The sequence below is a fragment of the Scyliorhinus torazame genome, chromosome 1 (assembly GCF_047496885.1).
Source record: "Scyliorhinus torazame isolate Kashiwa2021f chromosome 1, sScyTor2.1, whole genome shotgun sequence".
NCBI classification, from domain to species: Eukaryota; Metazoa; Chordata; class Chondrichthyes; order Carcharhiniformes; family Scyliorhinidae; genus Scyliorhinus; species Scyliorhinus torazame.
Genome location: NC_092707.1, coordinates 411801096 through 411819520, shown reverse-complemented (window position 1 = coordinate 411819520; position 18425 = coordinate 411801096). Strand labels below are relative to the sequence as shown.

General features: G+C 46.9%; 1 protein-coding gene across 3 annotated transcripts in view; it reads left to right on the top strand.

Moving 5' to 3' along the window:
- The window catches only part of LOC140428439 (uncharacterized), a 28088-nt gene extending 12669 nt beyond the window's left edge, over positions 1 to 15419 (top strand). Inside the window, exons 4-8 of one of the 3 annotated variants that reach the window (XM_072514898.1) lie at positions 992 to 1035; positions 2682 to 2734; positions 13010 to 13051; positions 13260 to 13302; positions 14841 to 15419. In XM_072514898.1, coding sequence (XP_072370999.1) covers positions 992 to 1035; positions 2682 to 2734; positions 13010 to 13051; positions 13260 to 13302; positions 14841 to 14866 — 208 coding nt within the window. In that variant the 3' untranslated portion in view covers positions 14867 to 15419. Of the gene's footprint in view, positions 1 to 991; positions 1036 to 2681; positions 2735 to 6053; positions 6929 to 13009; positions 13052 to 13259; positions 13303 to 14840 lie in introns of those variants that run through there. The other 2 variants (XM_072514889.1, XM_072514905.1) reach the window with 2 other exon arrangements.
- The last annotated feature ends 3006 nt before the right edge of the window (positions 15420 to 18425 follow it).

Below are 18425 nucleotides of genomic sequence, written 5' to 3'. Positions count from 1 at the left end.
GAGTAAACACCAGAGTGTTTCACGCTGGCGTCAATGGGCCTCTTGGCCCAGCGATTCTGCACCCCACAGGGGCCCAGCACGGCGCTGGAGTGCTTAACGCAGCTCCGGCTTCCGATACGGGCCCCAGCACATCCGACTGCGGATCCGCGCATGCATACGGCGGCAGGCCGCGGATCCGCGCACGCGCGCGGCTGCCGTATTCACGCCGGCCCCTGCACAACATGGCGGAGCCCTTTAGTGGCCCGGCACTGAAGAAGAAATGCCCCCCCGGAGTCTGATCCCCCACAACCCCCCCCCCCCACAAACAGGACGGCTACTGCAGCCGCGACACCGAGCGCCCGCCGGGTGAAACCATACGGGAACCATGTCGACGGAACTCGGCCGGTCGACCGCAGAGAATCGCCGTGGGGCCTCTTTCAACGGCCCCGGCCGGCGCCGCATCGACTGCGCGCTACGGGTGCCGATTCTCCAGCCGGTGGAGAATCACGTCTCGGCGTCAGACCCGATCGCGGGCGTTCTTCGCCCCCGCGCCAATCGCGATTTAAGCGTGGAGGCTCGGAGAATCCCACCCAAGATGTTTCTAAACTTATCCAGGCGTGGAAATTGGAAACAAGGGTCTTCGCTCCCTCCGGGAGACCAAAGGTTAATCGTTCATTTCTCTGATGTTACGGCTGCTTCTTGTCCCGGGTGTGAAATCATTGCAAAATGAGAAGTTTCTCAAACAACTCTTTCACTTCCAAAGTCTGAAATTAGAATAAGATGCATGAGCTTGATCAAACTTCCCAGCATGCCTTCTGATTTGGGTCACATTGTGGAGCCAATTCTGCTTATTTAGGAAATGATTCCGGATATCCGGCTCATCCGTGTCATTGTCCTTAAAAACTGGAATCAAAGGCGCATGTTGGAAAACCTAAAATCCGTCTCCGCCAAGAATGTGACCTGTTGTTCTGCAGTAACGCTGCAATGAAGCTAATGTGTGGCATTTCTTTAGGATCCCTGATGAAGACCAGAACCCTGTGTATGCAACAGTGGACGGTGAGTAAACTAATTCAACCATTGTTGCAACGCTCACCGGGAATTACTCTCGATCCCAGATACCCCTTTGATGCTGTTAGTTTTGGGATGTAATTAACATGCTAATAATTTGACCAATTTATTTGTCTGATTTGCAAAGTTTACTATTAAATACTGTAAAGCTACATCGGACAGAATGAAGATGGTTGGAGGCTGTCCCCAGCCCTGTAGCTGCAGAGTGTGAGACATACCCTCAGGGTGGCAATGTTACAGAGAGTGACCCCAAAAAGATAAACTTTCAGACATAGAAAGTCCACGGAACGGCCTCCTATATTTCACCAGCGTCTGGAATCTCCTTGTAGAGTGATCACATTGTCAGTTCTCAGAGCAATTCCTGGCAATAGAGATGGTTAAGAGTTGACCGATTAGTTTGATATGAGAGTTTTTGATTGAATCGAGAGAGAAAAACTATTTGCTCTGGCGAGTGGGTTAACAACTAGAGATCAGAGATTTAAAATCGTTGGGTAAAGATCGAGAGGGGAGATGGAGAGAAATGTTTTTCACTCAGAGAATTGTCGGGATCTGAAACGCTCGCCCTGAAAATGTGGAGGAAGCTGATTCCAGAAATCATCTTAAAAGAGAGTTGGGCAGGTACTTGCTCTGGAGGGAGAGCAGCGAAGGTTTACCAGGCTGTATCCTGGATGGTGGGACTGTCCTATGAGGAGAGACTAAGTGGGTTAGGATTATATTCATTGGAGTTTAGAAGAGTGAGAGGGAATCTCATAGAAACTTACAAAATTCTAACAGGATTAGACAGGGTAGATTCAGAAAGAATGTTCCCGATGGTGGGGGAGTCCAGAACTAGGGGTCATAGTTTGAGGATAAGGAGTAAACCTTTTAGGACTGAGGTGAGGAGAAATTTCTTCACCCAGAGAGTGGTGAATCTGTGGAATTCGCTACCACAGAAAGTCGTTTGTTAAGTAATGGGTTAAGAGACATTCCTATTAGTTGTCTTATGTTAAGTATCCAATAATTGACACTGATATGTAAAGAGGCTTCAGGTGGCCTTTGTGTCAGGTGATGTGATGTTAGAGTTTTGAGCAGAGTCTGTTGAAGTAAATTAAAGGTGTTTGTGGAAAAGGAGCAGAACTTTTGACTCTTTATACAACAGCAGCTAACCGGCTAACATAGTTGAGGTCAAAACATTGTGTAATTTAAAGAAGGAATTAGATTTTGCTCTTGGGGCTAAAGGAATCCAGGGATATGGGGGGAAGGTGGGATCAGGGTATTGAACTTGATGATCAGCCATGATCATAATGAATGGGGGAGCAGGCTCGAAGGGCCGAATGGCCTCCTCCTGCTTCTATTTTCCATGTTTCTGTGTATGTCTCAGAAATTTACAGGATTCCGGATGAAAAGCAGGAATGTGGGATTGGGCACAATGGCCCTTTAAAGAACCAGCACAGGTTCAATGGGCCGAATGGCCTCCTCCTGTTCTGTGAGTTGCTGATTTCTCTGATGAACTTTATAATGGAGAGGAGGCCTCATGTCTCCCGGGAAAACTGCCCAAGTCGCTCCGGAATTTTCATTTGCTGTCATTCCAAGTTTCCAGAGCTCGACCTTTACATGGATTTATTCTGAAGAAACATCTTTGTCTTTTCTTTCAGATAAAACACGGAGCAGCAATCAAGAGGTTGAAGAAGCTCCTTCTGCTCCTTTGGTAAGGAAATGGAAATGGGGCTTAACTGCTGTTCTTTGCTGCATTTTCGATTTGCTGCCGTTTCCCAAAATAGGCACCACATCAATTAAAGAGGAGGAGTTTGAATGTTACTGTAAGTTTACAAATCAATCCTTCTGTTCCAGACAGGAGAGTGATAGACAACCTGCTCTGATTTCCCCGCTCCACCTGTCTGTCTGCACAACGTGTTTTCAATTATTTTTAAAGTTGGTGGTGGCATATTTTTCAAATCCATGGGTTCTGTGAACCAATTTACTGATAAACTGCAGAAAACTGGAATTAACAGTAACTCAGAAGGTTAGTTCAAATCTGGGGAGGCAGTTTCATAACTTCCCACTACATCGCACACACCCTCATGCACAACCCTCTCATACACCCTCATGCACCCTCAAACAGCCGCACACTAATAAACTGCAGAAATCTGGAGTTAACAATAACTCAGAAGGTTAGTTTAAACCTGGGGAGGAAGTTTCACAACTTCCCACTCCAAACACACGCACATGCACACGTGCATGCGCACGCACACACTGACCTGATTAACACTACATCCCTGTATGCTTCACCCAATGCCGGTGTTTATGTCGTTACATTGCGTACCTTGTGTTGCCCAATACGTATTTTCTTTTATTTTATTTTCATGTACTTAATGATCTGCTGAGCTGCTCGCAGAAAAATACTTTTCACCCTGCCTCAGTACACGTGACAATAAACAAAATCCAAATCCATACACACTTTCTCTCTGTCATACACACACACACACACATCGGGCATCGGGCAGAAGATACAAAAGTCTGAGAACACAAACAGCTTCTTCTCCACTGTTATCAGACGCCTAACGACCCTCTTATGTACTGATCTGATTAATACTGCTGTATGCTTCACTCGATGCCGGTGTCTATGTATTCACATTGTGGGCCTTGTGTTGCCCTATTATGTATTTTTGTTTCTTGTACTAAATGATCTGTTTGTGCTGCTCGCAGAAAAATACTTTTCACTGTTCCTCGGTCCACGTGACAATAAACAAATCCAATCCAATCCCTACACACACACACCCTCTATCTCACACACACACCCTCTATCCCACACACACACCCTCTATCTCACACACACACCCTCTATCTCACACACACACCCTCTATCCCACACACACACCCTCTATCTCACACACACACCCTCTATCCCACACACACACCCTCTATCTCACACACACACACACTCACACACACCCTCTATCTCACACACACACCCTCTATCTCACACACACACCCTCTATCTCACACACACACCCTCTATCTCACACACACACCCTCTATCTCACACACACACCCTCTATCTCACACACACACACACTCACACACACCCTCTATCTCACACACACACCCTCTATCTCACACACACACCCTCTATCCCACACACACACCCTCTATCCCACACACACACCCTCTATCTCACACACACACCCTCTATCTCACACACACACCCTCTATCTCACACACACACACACTCACACACACCCTCTATCTCACACACACACCCTCTATCTCACACACACACCCTCTATCTCACACACACACCGTCTCTCACACACACCCTCTATCTCACACACACACCCTCTATCCCACACACACACTCTATCTCACACACACACCGTCTCACACATACACCCTCTATCCCACACACACACACCCTCTATCTCACACACACACCATCTCTCACACACACACCCTCTATCCCACACACACACACACCGCCTCACACACACACACACCCTCACACACACTCACACGCATACACCCTCACACACCCTCACACACACAAACCCTCACAAACCCTCTCACACACACACACTCTTGCATCACTGCTCTCTCCCTCACGCGTGCCACCACCCTCTCTCCTTCATTCTGTCGCAAGCTCTTTATTTCTCTTTCTTCCTCTCTCTCTCTCTCTCTCTCTCTCAAACACTGACTTGCATCATCACTGCTTATTTATATTTTCAGACATTTTTTGAAAAGTTTCTAGCACCTTCTATGTGACCAGGTTAAAGTTGGGGACAGAGTTTCTGTGGGTTTCCAACCTGAAACTTGAGCTGTCATCTTTTGAGTTGTGATTTTTTGAGGGGTGATTTTTTGAGCCTCTCCGTCCGTGAGAAAGTCACCGTGGACCCAAACTCTGGAGTGAAGTGAAAAATGTGATTCTCTCCGGCGTGATTGTTGTTTGGAATCTCCCCCCCACCCCCCCCACCCCCCGCGCCGGGGGAGGAGTGAGAATCACACGGTGTGCGATCAGGAACCTCACTGTAATACATCAGCACACCATTACCCAGCACTCTCTCCAGACCTTACCCCCTCCCTCACGGAATCTTGACTCAGCGTGACGTCCCGCCAGCATCATTTACACCAAGGCTGGCCGGGCGTGAGGCAGTCTCAGAGTCTCCACCTCACCAGAGTGACGCCGGTAACTACACCAATCACTTTTATTTCTGAGAGGCACAAGATTCCATGAGGATTCACACCGTTTTTCCCGTTGAGACTGACCACATTGGAGGCTCGGAATCTAGAAGAGCCTGTGAAGAATATTTAATTCCACAACAAGTCAGGTGCAGGATTCCAAATAAAGTGAAGGAGAAAAGAAAGAGAGAGAGGAGGGACAAAGAGACTGAGAGAAAAAGTGAAAAAGAAATTTCTGAAAATAATTTTTTCCAAATCTCCAACAATAATGAAAAGCTGAATGAATGAGACATGTCGGTTAATTGTCAATTCCAGGGGGGTTCTTTGGCAGCCATTAAGACAGACCATGCCATTAAAAACAATAACTGACATTCCAACACTGGGGACTGGATTCTCGGGCCCCCCAGACACGTGTTCCTCGGCCGCGCGCTGTTCGCTGGCAGCGGGATTCTATCATTGACGAGGTGGGGGTGAGCTGCCTTCTTGAACCGCTGCAGTCCCTGAGGTATGAGGAAATGAAATGTAAAATATTCCCTGGGACTATTTGGAAGATGGGCAAAGGAATCATCCTTTAATGTCCCGGGTTATATTTATCCCCCTAAAAAAATGAGAACTGATTGGTCATTGTCACATTGTTATTTCTGGGATCTTGCTGTGTACAAATTCACAGCTGTAGCAGAGCGACCAGAGTCAATAAAAAGCACATCCCAGCGGCCTGTCAGCATCTTCCAGTGAGAAAGGCAAAGAAGAAGAAACCATTCAGTTATTAATAATAACACCATTTGATCTGTTGACAGACATTCTTTCATTCTGTGTGGAAATAAATACTGATCAATATTTCTATTGGATTACAGTCAGGTGAAGGGGAATGCAAATATGCTGAGCTTCGATTCCATTGCCCAGGCACCAGGCAGCCGGGAGTATCACTGACTGAAAGCACAGCGGAGTATGCTGTTGTTCATCGTTCTTAAACCTCAAAACCAGCAACAATTAACCAGTGGGACAAGCAGCAGTCACCAAAACCTCACCCAATCACAATCACCTCTGCCTTTCCTGCACATTTCAACGGCTTCAATCTCTCAACAATATCAGAGCGAGATTGTAAATCCCAGACCCTGATATTACTGGACACTCAGACCCTGATATTACTGGACACTCAGACCCTGATATTACTGGACACTCAGACCCTGATAATACTGGACACTCAGACCCTCCCAGACCCTGATATTACTGGACACTCAGACCCTGATATTACTGGACACTCAGACCCTGATATTACTGGACACTCAGACCCTCCCAGACCCTGATATTACTGGACACTCAGACCCTGATATTACTGGACACTCAGACCCTGATAATACTGGACACTCAGACCCTCCCAGACCCTGATATTACTGGACACTCAGACCCTGATATTACTGGACACTCAGACTCTGATATTACTGGACACTCAGACCCTGATATTACTGGACACTCAGACCCTCCCAGACCCTGATATTACTGGACACTCAGACACTGATATTTCTGGACTCTCAGACCCTGATATTACTGGTCACTCAGACCCTGATATTACTGGACACTCAGACACTGATATTTCGGGACACTCAGACCCTGATATTACTGGACACTCAGACCCTGATATTACTGGACACTCAGACCCTCCCAGACCCTGATATTACTGGACACTCAGACACTGATATTTCTGGACTCTCAGACCCTGATATTACTGGTCACTCAGACCCTGATATTACTGGACACTCAGACACTGATATTTCTGGACACTCAGACATTGATATTTCTGGACACTCAGACCCTGATATTACTGGACACTCAGACCCTCCCAGACCCTGATATTACTGGACACTCAGACCCTGATATTACTGGACACTCGACCCTGATATTACTGGACACTCAGACCCTGATATTGCTGGACAGTCAGACCCTGATATTACTGGACACACAGACCCTGATATTCCTGGACACTCAGACCCTGATATTACTGGACACTCAGACCCTGATATTACTGGACACTCAGACCCTCCCAGACCCTGATATTACTGGACACTCAGACCCTGATATTACTGGACACTCAGACCCTGATATTACTGGACACTCAGACCCTGATATAACTGGACACTCAGACCCTCCCAGACCCTGATATTACTGGACACTCAGACCCTGATATTACTGGACACTCAGACCCTCCCAGATGCTGATATTACTGGACACTCACACCCTGATATTACTGGACACTCAGAGCCTCCAAGACCCTGATATTACTGGACACTCACACCCTGATATTACTGGACACTCAGACACTGATATTACTGGACACTCAGACCCTGATATAACTGGACACTCAGACCCTCCCAGACCCTGATATTACTGGACACTCAGACCCTGATATTACTGGACACTCAGACCCTCCCAGATGCTGATATTACTGGACACTCACACCCTGATATTACTGGACACTCAGAGCCTCCAAGACCCTGATATTACTGGACACTCACACCCTGATATTACTGGACACTCAGACACTGATATTACTGGACACTCAGACCCTGATATTACTGGACACTCAGACCCTGATATTACTGGACACTCAGGCCCTCACAGACACTGATATTACTGGACACTCAGACCCTGATATTACTGGACACTCAGACCCTGATATTACTGGACACTCAGACCCTGATATTACTGGACACTCACACCCTGATATTACGGGACACTCACACCCTGATATTACTGGACACTCAGACCCTCCAAGACCCTGATATTACTGGACACTCAGACCCTGATATTACTGGACACTCAGACCCTGATGTTACTGGACACTCAGACCCTGATATTACTGGACACTCAGACCCTGATATTACTGGACACTCAGGCCCTCCCAGACCCTGATATTACTGGACACTCAGACCCTGATATTACTGGACGCTCAGACCCTGATATTACTGGACACTCACACCCTGATATTAATGGACACTCACACCCTGATATTACTGGACACTCAGACCCTGATATTACTGGGCACTCAGACCCTGGTATTACTGGACACTCACACCCTGATATTACTGGACACTCACACCCTGATATTACTGGACACTCACACCCTGATATTACTGGACACTCAGACCCTCCCAGACCCTGGTTTTACTGGACACTCAGACCCTCCCAGACCCTGGTATTACTGGACACTCAGACCCTGATATTACTGGACACTCACACCCTGATATTACTGGACACTCACACCCTGATATTACTGGACACTCACACCCTGATATTACTGGACACTCACACCTTGATATTACTGGACACTCAGACCCTGATAATACTGGACACTCAGACCCTCCCAGACCCTGATATTACTGGACACTCAGACCCTGATATTACTGGACACTCAGACCCTGATATTACTGGACACTCAGACCCTCCCAGACCCTGATATTACTGGACACTCAGACCCTGATATTACTGGACACTCAGACCCTGATAATACTGGACACTCAGACCCTCCCAGACCCTGATATTACTGGACACTCAGACCCTGATATTACTGGACACTCAGACCCTGATATTACTGGACACTCAGACCCTGATATTACTGGACACTCAGACCCTCCCAGACCCTGATATTTCTGGACTCTCAGAAACTGATATTACTGGTCACTCAGACCCTGATATTACTGGACACTCAGACACTGATATTTCTGGACACTCAGACCCTGATATTACTGGACACTCAGATCCTGATATTACTGGACACTCAGACCCTGATATTACTGGACACTCAGACCCTGATATTACTGGACACTCAGACCCTCCCAGACCCTGATATTACTGGACACTCAGACCCTGATATTACTGGACACTCAGACCCTGATATTACTGGACACTCAGACCCTGATATTACTGGACACTCAGACCCTCCCAGATGCTGATATTACTGGACACTCAGACCCTGATATTACTGGACACTCAGAGCCTCCAAGACCCTGATATTACTGGACACTCACACCCTGATATTACTGGACACTCAGACACTGATATTACTGGACACTCAGACCCTGATATTACTGGACACTCAGACCCTGATATTACTGGACACTCAGACCCTGATATTACTGGACACTCAGACCCTGATATTACTGGACACTCAGGCCCTCCCAGACACTGATATTACTGGACACTCAGACCCTGATATTACTGGACACTCAGACCCTGATATTACTGGACACTCACACCCTGATATTACTGGACACTCACACCCTGATATTACTGGACACTCAGACCCTCCAAGACCCTGATATTACTGGACACTCAGACCCTGATATTACTGGACACTCAGACCCAGATGTTACTGGACACTCAGACCCTGATATTACTGGACACTCAGACCCTGATATTACTGGACACTCAGGCCCTCCCAGACCCTGACATTACTGGACACTCAGACCCTGATATTACTGGACACTCAGACCCTGATATTACTGGACACTCACACCCTGATATTACTGGACACTCACACCCTGATATTACTGGACACTCAGACCCTGATATTACTGGGCACTCAGACCCTGGTATTACTGGACACTCACAGCCTGATATTACTGGACACTCACACCCTGATATTACTGGACACTCACACCCTGATATTACTGGACACTCAGACCCTCCCAGACCCTGGTTTTACTGGACACTCAGACCCTCCCAGACCCTGGTATTACTGGACACTCAGACCCTGATATTACTGGACACTCACACCCTGATATTACTGGACACTCACACCCTGATATTACTGGACACTCACACCCTGATATTACTGGACACTCACACCCTGATATTACTGGACACTCAGACCCTGATATTACTGGACACTCACACCCTGATATTACTGGACACTCACACCCTGATATTACTGGACACTCACACCCTGATATTACTGGACACTCACACCCTGATATTACTGGACACTCACACCCTGATATTACTGGACACTCACACCCTGATATTACTGGACACTCAGACCCTGATATCACTGGACACTCACACCCTGATATTACTGGACACTCACACCCTGATATTACTGGACACTCACACCCTGATATTACTGGACACTCACACCCTGATATTACTGGAGAGACTGAAATTGCCCAAATGTGACACTGTGCTCAGAACATTGTTCATGGAATGAAGTCTGTAATTTGTCGAATAAGACATTATTTGCTTTGTGAATGTTGCTACAACCATTTCTGTCTCTCAGGGAACTCTACTGCCACCCACAATGCCTCCTCAGTGTAGGGAAGGCTCTCTCCCTCCCATTGTATCCCAGCGGGAATTTGGAATGTGTGAAAGGGAAATGAGGGTGGGAATTCTCCGGCTGACGGGATTCTCAGTTCCCGCTGGCTGTGTGCCATCGCCACGGTTTCCCGGTGGTGTGGGGGGGCTTCGATGGAAATTCCCATTAACAATTGGCGAGAGTAGAGAATCCGGCTGCCAGCGAACGGCGCTCCGCCGGGAAACACACGGCTGGGGAAGCGGAGAATCCAGCCCCAGATTTATTCAAATCTTTCTTGGGATGTGTGTGTCGCTGGCTCCATCAGGAATTGTTGCCCATCCCTAATTGCCTTTGGTAAGGTGGTGGTGAACTGCATTCTTGAACCGCTGCAGTTAATGAGGTGTAGGTACACCCACAGTGCTGTTAGAGTCATAGGCTCATACAGCAGAGAAAATGCCCTTCGGTCCATCGCATCTCTGCTAGTCAAAAACAACCACTGGACTATTCCAATCCCATTCCCCAGCATTTGGCCCAGAGCCTTGTCTGCCCTGGGATCGGGAAGGCACATCTAAATACTTCTTAAATATTCTGAGGGTCTCTGCCTCCACCTCCCTTTCAGGCAGTGAGTTCCAGACTCCCATTCCCCTCTGGGTGAAAAGGGTTTTCCTCACATCCCCTCTGAACCTCCTGCCCCTAACCTGGGCAGCACGGTAGCACAGTGGTTCGCACTGTTGCTTCACAGCGCCAGGGTCCCGGATTCGATTCCCGGCTTGGGTCACTGTGTGGAGTCCACATATTCTCCCCGTGTCTGCGTGGGTTTCCTCCGGGTGCTCCGGTTTCCTCCCACAAGTCCCGAAAGACATCCTTCTTCGGTAAATTGGACATTCTGAATTCTCGGTCTCTGTACCTGAACAGGTGCCGGAATGTGGCGACTGGGGCTTTTCACAGTAACTTCATTGCAGTGTTAATGGAAGCCTACTTGTGACACTAATAAATATTTTTTTTTAAAATTGAACCTATGCCCCCTGGTCATTGATCCCTCCACCAAGGGGAAAAGTTTCTTCCTGTGTGCCCCTCAGTCTCCTCTACTCAAAGGAAAACAATCCCAGTCGATTCCATCTCTCTTCATAACTAAAACTCTCCAGCCCAGGCAACATCCTGGTAAACCTCCTCTGCACCCTTTCCAGAGCTATCACATCCCTCGTAAAGCTGTGGCCAAACAAATGTTTTACACAGTTCCACTAGAGCAGTGAACCTTCCTGCTCGAACTGTTTTACACAGTTCCACTAGAGCAGTGAACCTTCCTGCTCTAAACTCTATGCCTCAGTTAATAAAGGCAAGTATACCAGAGGCCTTCTTAACCACTGTATCCACCTGCTCTGCTACATTAAGGGATGGGTGTACATGCACACCAAAATTCCTCGGAAACTCGGTGCTTCCCAGGGTTCTGCCGTTTACCAAGAACCCTCTCTTGTAAGTCCTTCTATATTTATCAAAGTCCTTCTCCCTGGAGATTTATCTACCTTTAAGCCTGCCAGACCACTCCGAACCTCCTCTCTGTCTGTGTTAATCTCTTAAATTTTATTACAGTCCTTCTCCCTGATTTCTACACCCACAAGAACATCATTCCTCAGATAAGGACATCAAAACTGCACACAATACTCCAGGTGTGGCCTCACCAATTCCCCATACAATTGTAGTGAAACATCTCTATTCCTATATTCAAATCCTCTCGCTATGAAGGCCAACCTACCATTTGCCGTCTTTCCTGCCTGTTGTTCCTGCGCGCTTACTTTCAGCGACTGACGCACGAGGACACCAAGGTCTCACTGAGTATTCACCTCTCTCAATTTACACCCACTCAAATAATAATTCCCTTCCTATTTTTGCTGCTGAAGTGGATAACCTCACATTTATCCACGTTATACTGCATCTGCCATGCATGTGCCCACGCACTCAGCCTGTCCAAATCCTGCTGAAACATCTCTGCATCCTCCTCACAGCTCAGCCTCCCACCCAACTTTGTATTGTCTGTAAATATGGAGGTACAGGAGAAACTATTCCCACTCAAACGTACATCAAGAACTAGAGGGCACACATTCACAATAATGAGCAAAAGGAGAAGTGAGCCAGAGGTTGAATGAACTTCCTGTGAGGGTGGTGGAGGGAGGTGAAATCGAGGTATTCAAAAGGGGATTGGATTGTTCTCTGGAAAGTGAGACTGTGCAAGGTTCCGGGGATAAGGCAGGGGTGTGGGTCTCGGTCTAATGTTCTTCCAGAGGGCCAGTGCAGACCTGATGGGCCGAGGGGCCTCTTTCTGCACTGGGAAGATTGTGTGAAAGATTCTGAGTGGAATGTACTTTACCTCCTGCTGAATTAAACTGTTTCAGAAATCGGGCACCGTCATGGAAATATAAACCTTCCCAGACTATAATTCCTGACACTTTAGAATCAGGTTTTAGTAAATTCTCATTTTCACAACAGCTACTAAACCCAATCTTCACTGTTTACATTTTGTTACAGAATTTGAAAGATTCCCCAGCAGATTCTGACCCAACGTACATGGTAAATATCTCTCACTACAACAAACTGGGATATGTCTGGTGATCAACATTCACCACAGGATCAAAGTTTCCTCTTTCGACATAGAGTAAAATAAATCCCTTTTTCCCAGAAGCCGCTATGATTAGAATGTAGAACATTTTCAAATAAGCCTCTCATTGTGCACGTGTTACACAATCACAATTTCTAACATGTCTCTATTTTCCCTCAGGCATTACAGCAACCAACTTCATCTGTATACAGTGAGATTAAAGGTATGTTTCTATCGCACTGAACAGAGGTTCAGGAAAAGCAGGTGGATTCTGTCACGTTCTGTATAAATGGTGAAACTGTGGGAAAGCCTGACTCAAAATGGACCCATATCAGCAACACTGCAGAGAATGGATAGAGAGCAGTGAGTCCAGTGTGGAATGGACCATGATTAGCCCCGTGTGGTAATATATGTAATGTTGTGTGTACAAAGAACAAAGGACAGTACAGCACAGGGACAGGCCCTTCGACCCTCCGAGCCTGCACCGATCGTGATGCCTGTCTGAACTAAAACCTTCTGCAATTCCGGGGTCCATATCCCTCTATTCCCATCCTATTCATGTATTTGTCAAGATGCCTCTTAAACATCGCTATCGTATCTGCTTCCACCACCTCCTCCCGCAGCGCGTTCCAGACACTCACCACCTTCTGTGTCCAAAACCTGCCTCGCACATCTCCTCTGAACTTTGCCCCTCGCACCTGTGACCCTGGGTAAGTGACTTTCCCACCCTGGGCAAAAGCGTCTGACGTTTCACTCTCTCCATGCTCCTCATAATTTTATAAATCTCTGTCAGGTCGCCCCTCCGCCTCCGTCATTCCAATGAAAACAATCCGAGTTTATCCAACCTCCCCTCATAACGAATACATAGAAACAGAGAAAATAGAAGCAGGAGGAGGCCATTCGGCCCTTCGAGCCTGCTCCCTCATTCATTCTGATCATTGCTGATCATCAAGTTCAATACCCTCCAGACCAGGCAACAACCTGGTAAACCTCTTCTGTCCTCTCTCCAAAGCATCCACATCCTTCTGGTAGTGTGGTGACCAGAATTGTACACAATATTCCAAATGCGGCCTAACTGAGGTTCTGTACAGCTGCAGCATGACTTGCCATTTCTTATACTCAATGCCCCGATGGATAAAGGCAAGCATGCCGTGTGCCTTCTTGACTACCCTATCCCCCTGTGTTGCCACTTTCAGTGACCTGTGGACCTGTACGCCCAGATCCCTCTGCCTGGCAATGCTCTGAAGGGCTCTGCCATTTACTGTGTTATTCCCACCTGGATCAGACCTTCCAAAATGCATTACCTCACATTTATCCGTCATATCTCACCAATCGATACACACATATTCACAGGTACAAAGATAGACCTAAATGTCTACAAACAGACACACATTCCCAAATGTACATCGACACACAGACATACAGACACGTGTACACGTTCACATATACTTACACACAGATATTCAATAACGTGTACACACACATTTCCAGCCATGATTCCCAGTGTATGGAGTGGGAATACTGAACTATTTTCCTTTCATATCCACTCAGTGTTCAGACCAACTGTAGCCCCGACTGTCATTCCATCTGGGATCAGCTCACTCTGTGCAGGCTGGAGATGGAGTCTGGGAGTTTCCCGTCATTAAGAACAGAGTTACAATCTGGACAAACTCCTCAGAGGAGCTGAAATTATCCTTTATTCTCACGTTGGCTGCAGCTTGAGTTTTGGAAACTAATCTATTTTTAATTTTGTTTGAACAGGCAACAGACAAGCTCCCGGCTCCTGAACTACAGAAAATATCCTTCGATATGGCACCATTCCGAGGCCAGGAGCATAAGGACGATTAGGAACATGATCAAAACAGTGTCCTTATATCAGAGATCAACTCCTTACACTCACATTCTTCCCACATCCCCAATTCTACCCACCACCTTTTTCCATTTCCCCAGGCTGCACGATCAGCTTCTCCCCAATCTATCTCCCTTTATCCCTGTCCCTTTGGTAATTTAAAAGATATAGCCAGCTTTCCGCAAGGAGTTGAAAACTGCAGGAGAGATGGGGTCAGAATCTCAGGAAAACCCAGTCTTATTCAAGTGAGAATGCAGAGTGCTGGGCCACGCTCTTGAAAAGGGTTTTTTGGGTTATTGGATTGTGTTTTTGAATTGGAACAGTTAAGGGGGAATTCATTCAGGGTTATACATAGATTACTGTCGCTGTGTGGTGTCTTTATGTTTGTAATTGATAAAAATTCTTGCTGTGTGTTTATATATAAATGTTAACTAAGTTCTTGGAACAAAGCTTGTTTTGATTAAAGTGTCTGGGAAGACTGATGAATCACACCCAAAGGCTCTTGTGCTCAACCTTGCCAAATTCAACAGAACGATTGTAGGTCAGGTGGACTTCATAATATACTTTGGAGTTTCTAAGCCCTGGCCCATAAAATTAGACAGAACATTCCAGACCCTAACCACTCGCTGTGTGGCTCTGCCTCCACCACACTCTCAGACAGAACATTCCGGATCCTAACCACTCGCTGTGTGAATCTGCCTCCACCACACACTCAGATAGAACATTCCGAATCCTAACCACTCGCTGTGTGAATCTGCCACCACCACACTCTCAGGCAGAACATTCCGGATCCTAACCACTCGCTATGTGAATCTGTCTCCACCACACTCTCAGATAGAACATTCCGGATCCTAACCACTCGCTGTGTGAATCTGTCTCCACCACACTCTCAGACAGAACATTCCAGATCCTAACCACTCGCTGTGTGAATCTGCCTCCACCACACTCTCAGACAGTACATTCCGGATCCTAACCACTCGCTGTGTGAATCTGTCTCCACCACACTCTCAGACTGAACATTCCGGATCCTAACCACTCGCTGTATGAATCTATCTCCACCACACTCTCAGACTGAACATTCCGGATCCTAACCACTCGCTGTATGAATCTGTCTCCACCACACTCTCAGTCAGAACATTCCGGATCCTAACCACTCGCTGTGTGAATCTGTCTCCACCACACTCTCAGTCAGAACATTCCGGATCCTAACCACTCGCTGTGTGAATCTGCCACCACCACACTCTCAGACAGAACATTCCGGATCCTAACCACTCGCTGTGTGTATCTGTCTCCACCACACTCTCAGTCAGAACATTCCAGATCCTAACCACTCGCTGTGTGAATCTGTCTCCACCACACTCTCAGACAGAACATTCCAGATACTAACTACTCGCTGTGTGGATCTGTCTCCACCACACTCTCAGACAGAACATTCCGGATCCTAACCACTCGCTGTGTGAATCTGCCTCCACCACACTCTCAGATGGAACATTCCGGATCCTAACCACTCGCTGTGTGAATCTGTCTCCACCACACTCTCAGACAGAACATTCCGGATCCTAACCACTCGCTGTGTGAATCTGTCTCCACCACACTCTCAGACAGAACATTCCGGATCCTAACCACTCGCTGTGTGAAAAGCTTTCTCCTGTGCTTCAGTAACTGCTCTCTCCACCTGTCCTGCCACTTTCAATGATTTCTGCACATTAACCCCAGCTCGTGCCTGTCCCCCACACTCTCTACACTTCATTCCACTTTCTATTCTGGTTTAGCTCAAAAATAATCTGCCAGGCGATCCTTTCCTGCTCCTAATTCTGACTCCTTGAGCACTGCCAGTTGTGGCTCAGAGTAACTGAGTGACCTGGCATGACTACATCCAAATGATTCATTGAGTGGGAAGAGATCGGAAGGGTGTGGAATTACTGACACCAGAAGTGTGGTCAGATGGTCAATAGGATAGCGGAGGTTTGTGTGGAAATTTAAGAAATTCTAGGTGCTGTTTATTACAGTAAAGTTCAGTGTTTAGGCCTCCTCATTCTCAGCCCATAGTTTTTCAGTTTATTTTAGATTTTTCAGTCAGTTTGTACCAGATTTTGAGTGGAAGATCCAAGTGTGCAGTGTACGTCTGATTACATCATGTTGTGTCGAATATAAGGCCCAGAAACAGATCATTCAGCACAATGAGCCCATGCAGTCCATGTCCAAATGCAGCAAGACCTGGACAATATCCAGGCTTGGACTGACAAGTGGCAAGTTACATTTATACCACACAAGTGCCAGTCAATCAACATCTCCAACAAGAGAGAATCTAACCATCGCCCCTTTACAGTCAATGGCATCACCATCACTCATCCCCACTATCAACATCCTGGGGGTTACCATTGACCAGAAACTGAACTGGATCAGCCATATAAATACTGTGGCTACCAGAGCAGGTCAGAGACTGAATTCAGCAGCGAGAAACCCACCTCCTGTCTCCCCAAACCTTGTCTTTCATCCACAAGGTACAAGTCAGGAGTGTGATGGAATACTTTACACTTTCCTGGATGAGAGCAGCTCCAACAGCACTGAGCAAACCGAAGACCTTCCAAGACAAAGCAGCACGCTTGATTTACACCCCAGCCACCAGCCTCAACATTGTCTTTCCCCAGCACGGACACACAGTCGCAGCCGTCTGTACCATCCACAAGATGCACAGCAGCAACTCACCAAGGCTCCTTTGACAGCATGTTCCAAACCTGTGACCTCTACAATCTAGAAGGACAAGAGCAGCAGATACCTGGGATCACCACCATCTGCAAATTCCCCTCCAAGTCACTCACCATCCTGACTTGGAAATATATCGCTGTTCCTTCACTGTCGCTGGGTCAAAATCCTGGAACTCCCTCCCTAACAGCACGGTGGGTGTACCTACTTCACATGGACTGCAGCGTTTGAGAAGGCAGCTCACCCCCACCTTCACAAGGGGCAGTTAGGGATGGGCAATAAATGCTGGCCTAGTCAGCAACACCCACATGGTGTGAAAGTATTTAAATAACAGTCCATGCCGGTATTTATGCTCGATTTGAACCTCCTGCAATCCTTTCCCATCAAACCATCAACATATCCTGCCTCATCCTTATTTGTTTACTTCACTTCCCCAAAACTGTTTGTCTGCCACTTACTTCAATTCGGAAATAGAGAGGGTTCCAAGTTATTTGTATTTGTGGGGATACAAAGTAAGTTATAGTTTCAAATAAGCTGAATTTTGTGTTTCTGTATTTGTGTGCTAAAAATGAAATAAAACTTCAATTTTAATCTCATTTCTTAAAAGTTGCCTGAAAATCTGTCGGTTGGTTTCGATGCCTGCATTGTAATGATGGTTTTACAAAACAGTGAACAAAAACTAGGCTGTTGCTTAGTAACCAGAAGCCCAGACAAAGACAGTGAGAGCAGTTAGTTCAGGAGAAAGAAGGTAAACGGGGAGTAAGCAGATTTCACAGAAACTGCTGGAACAG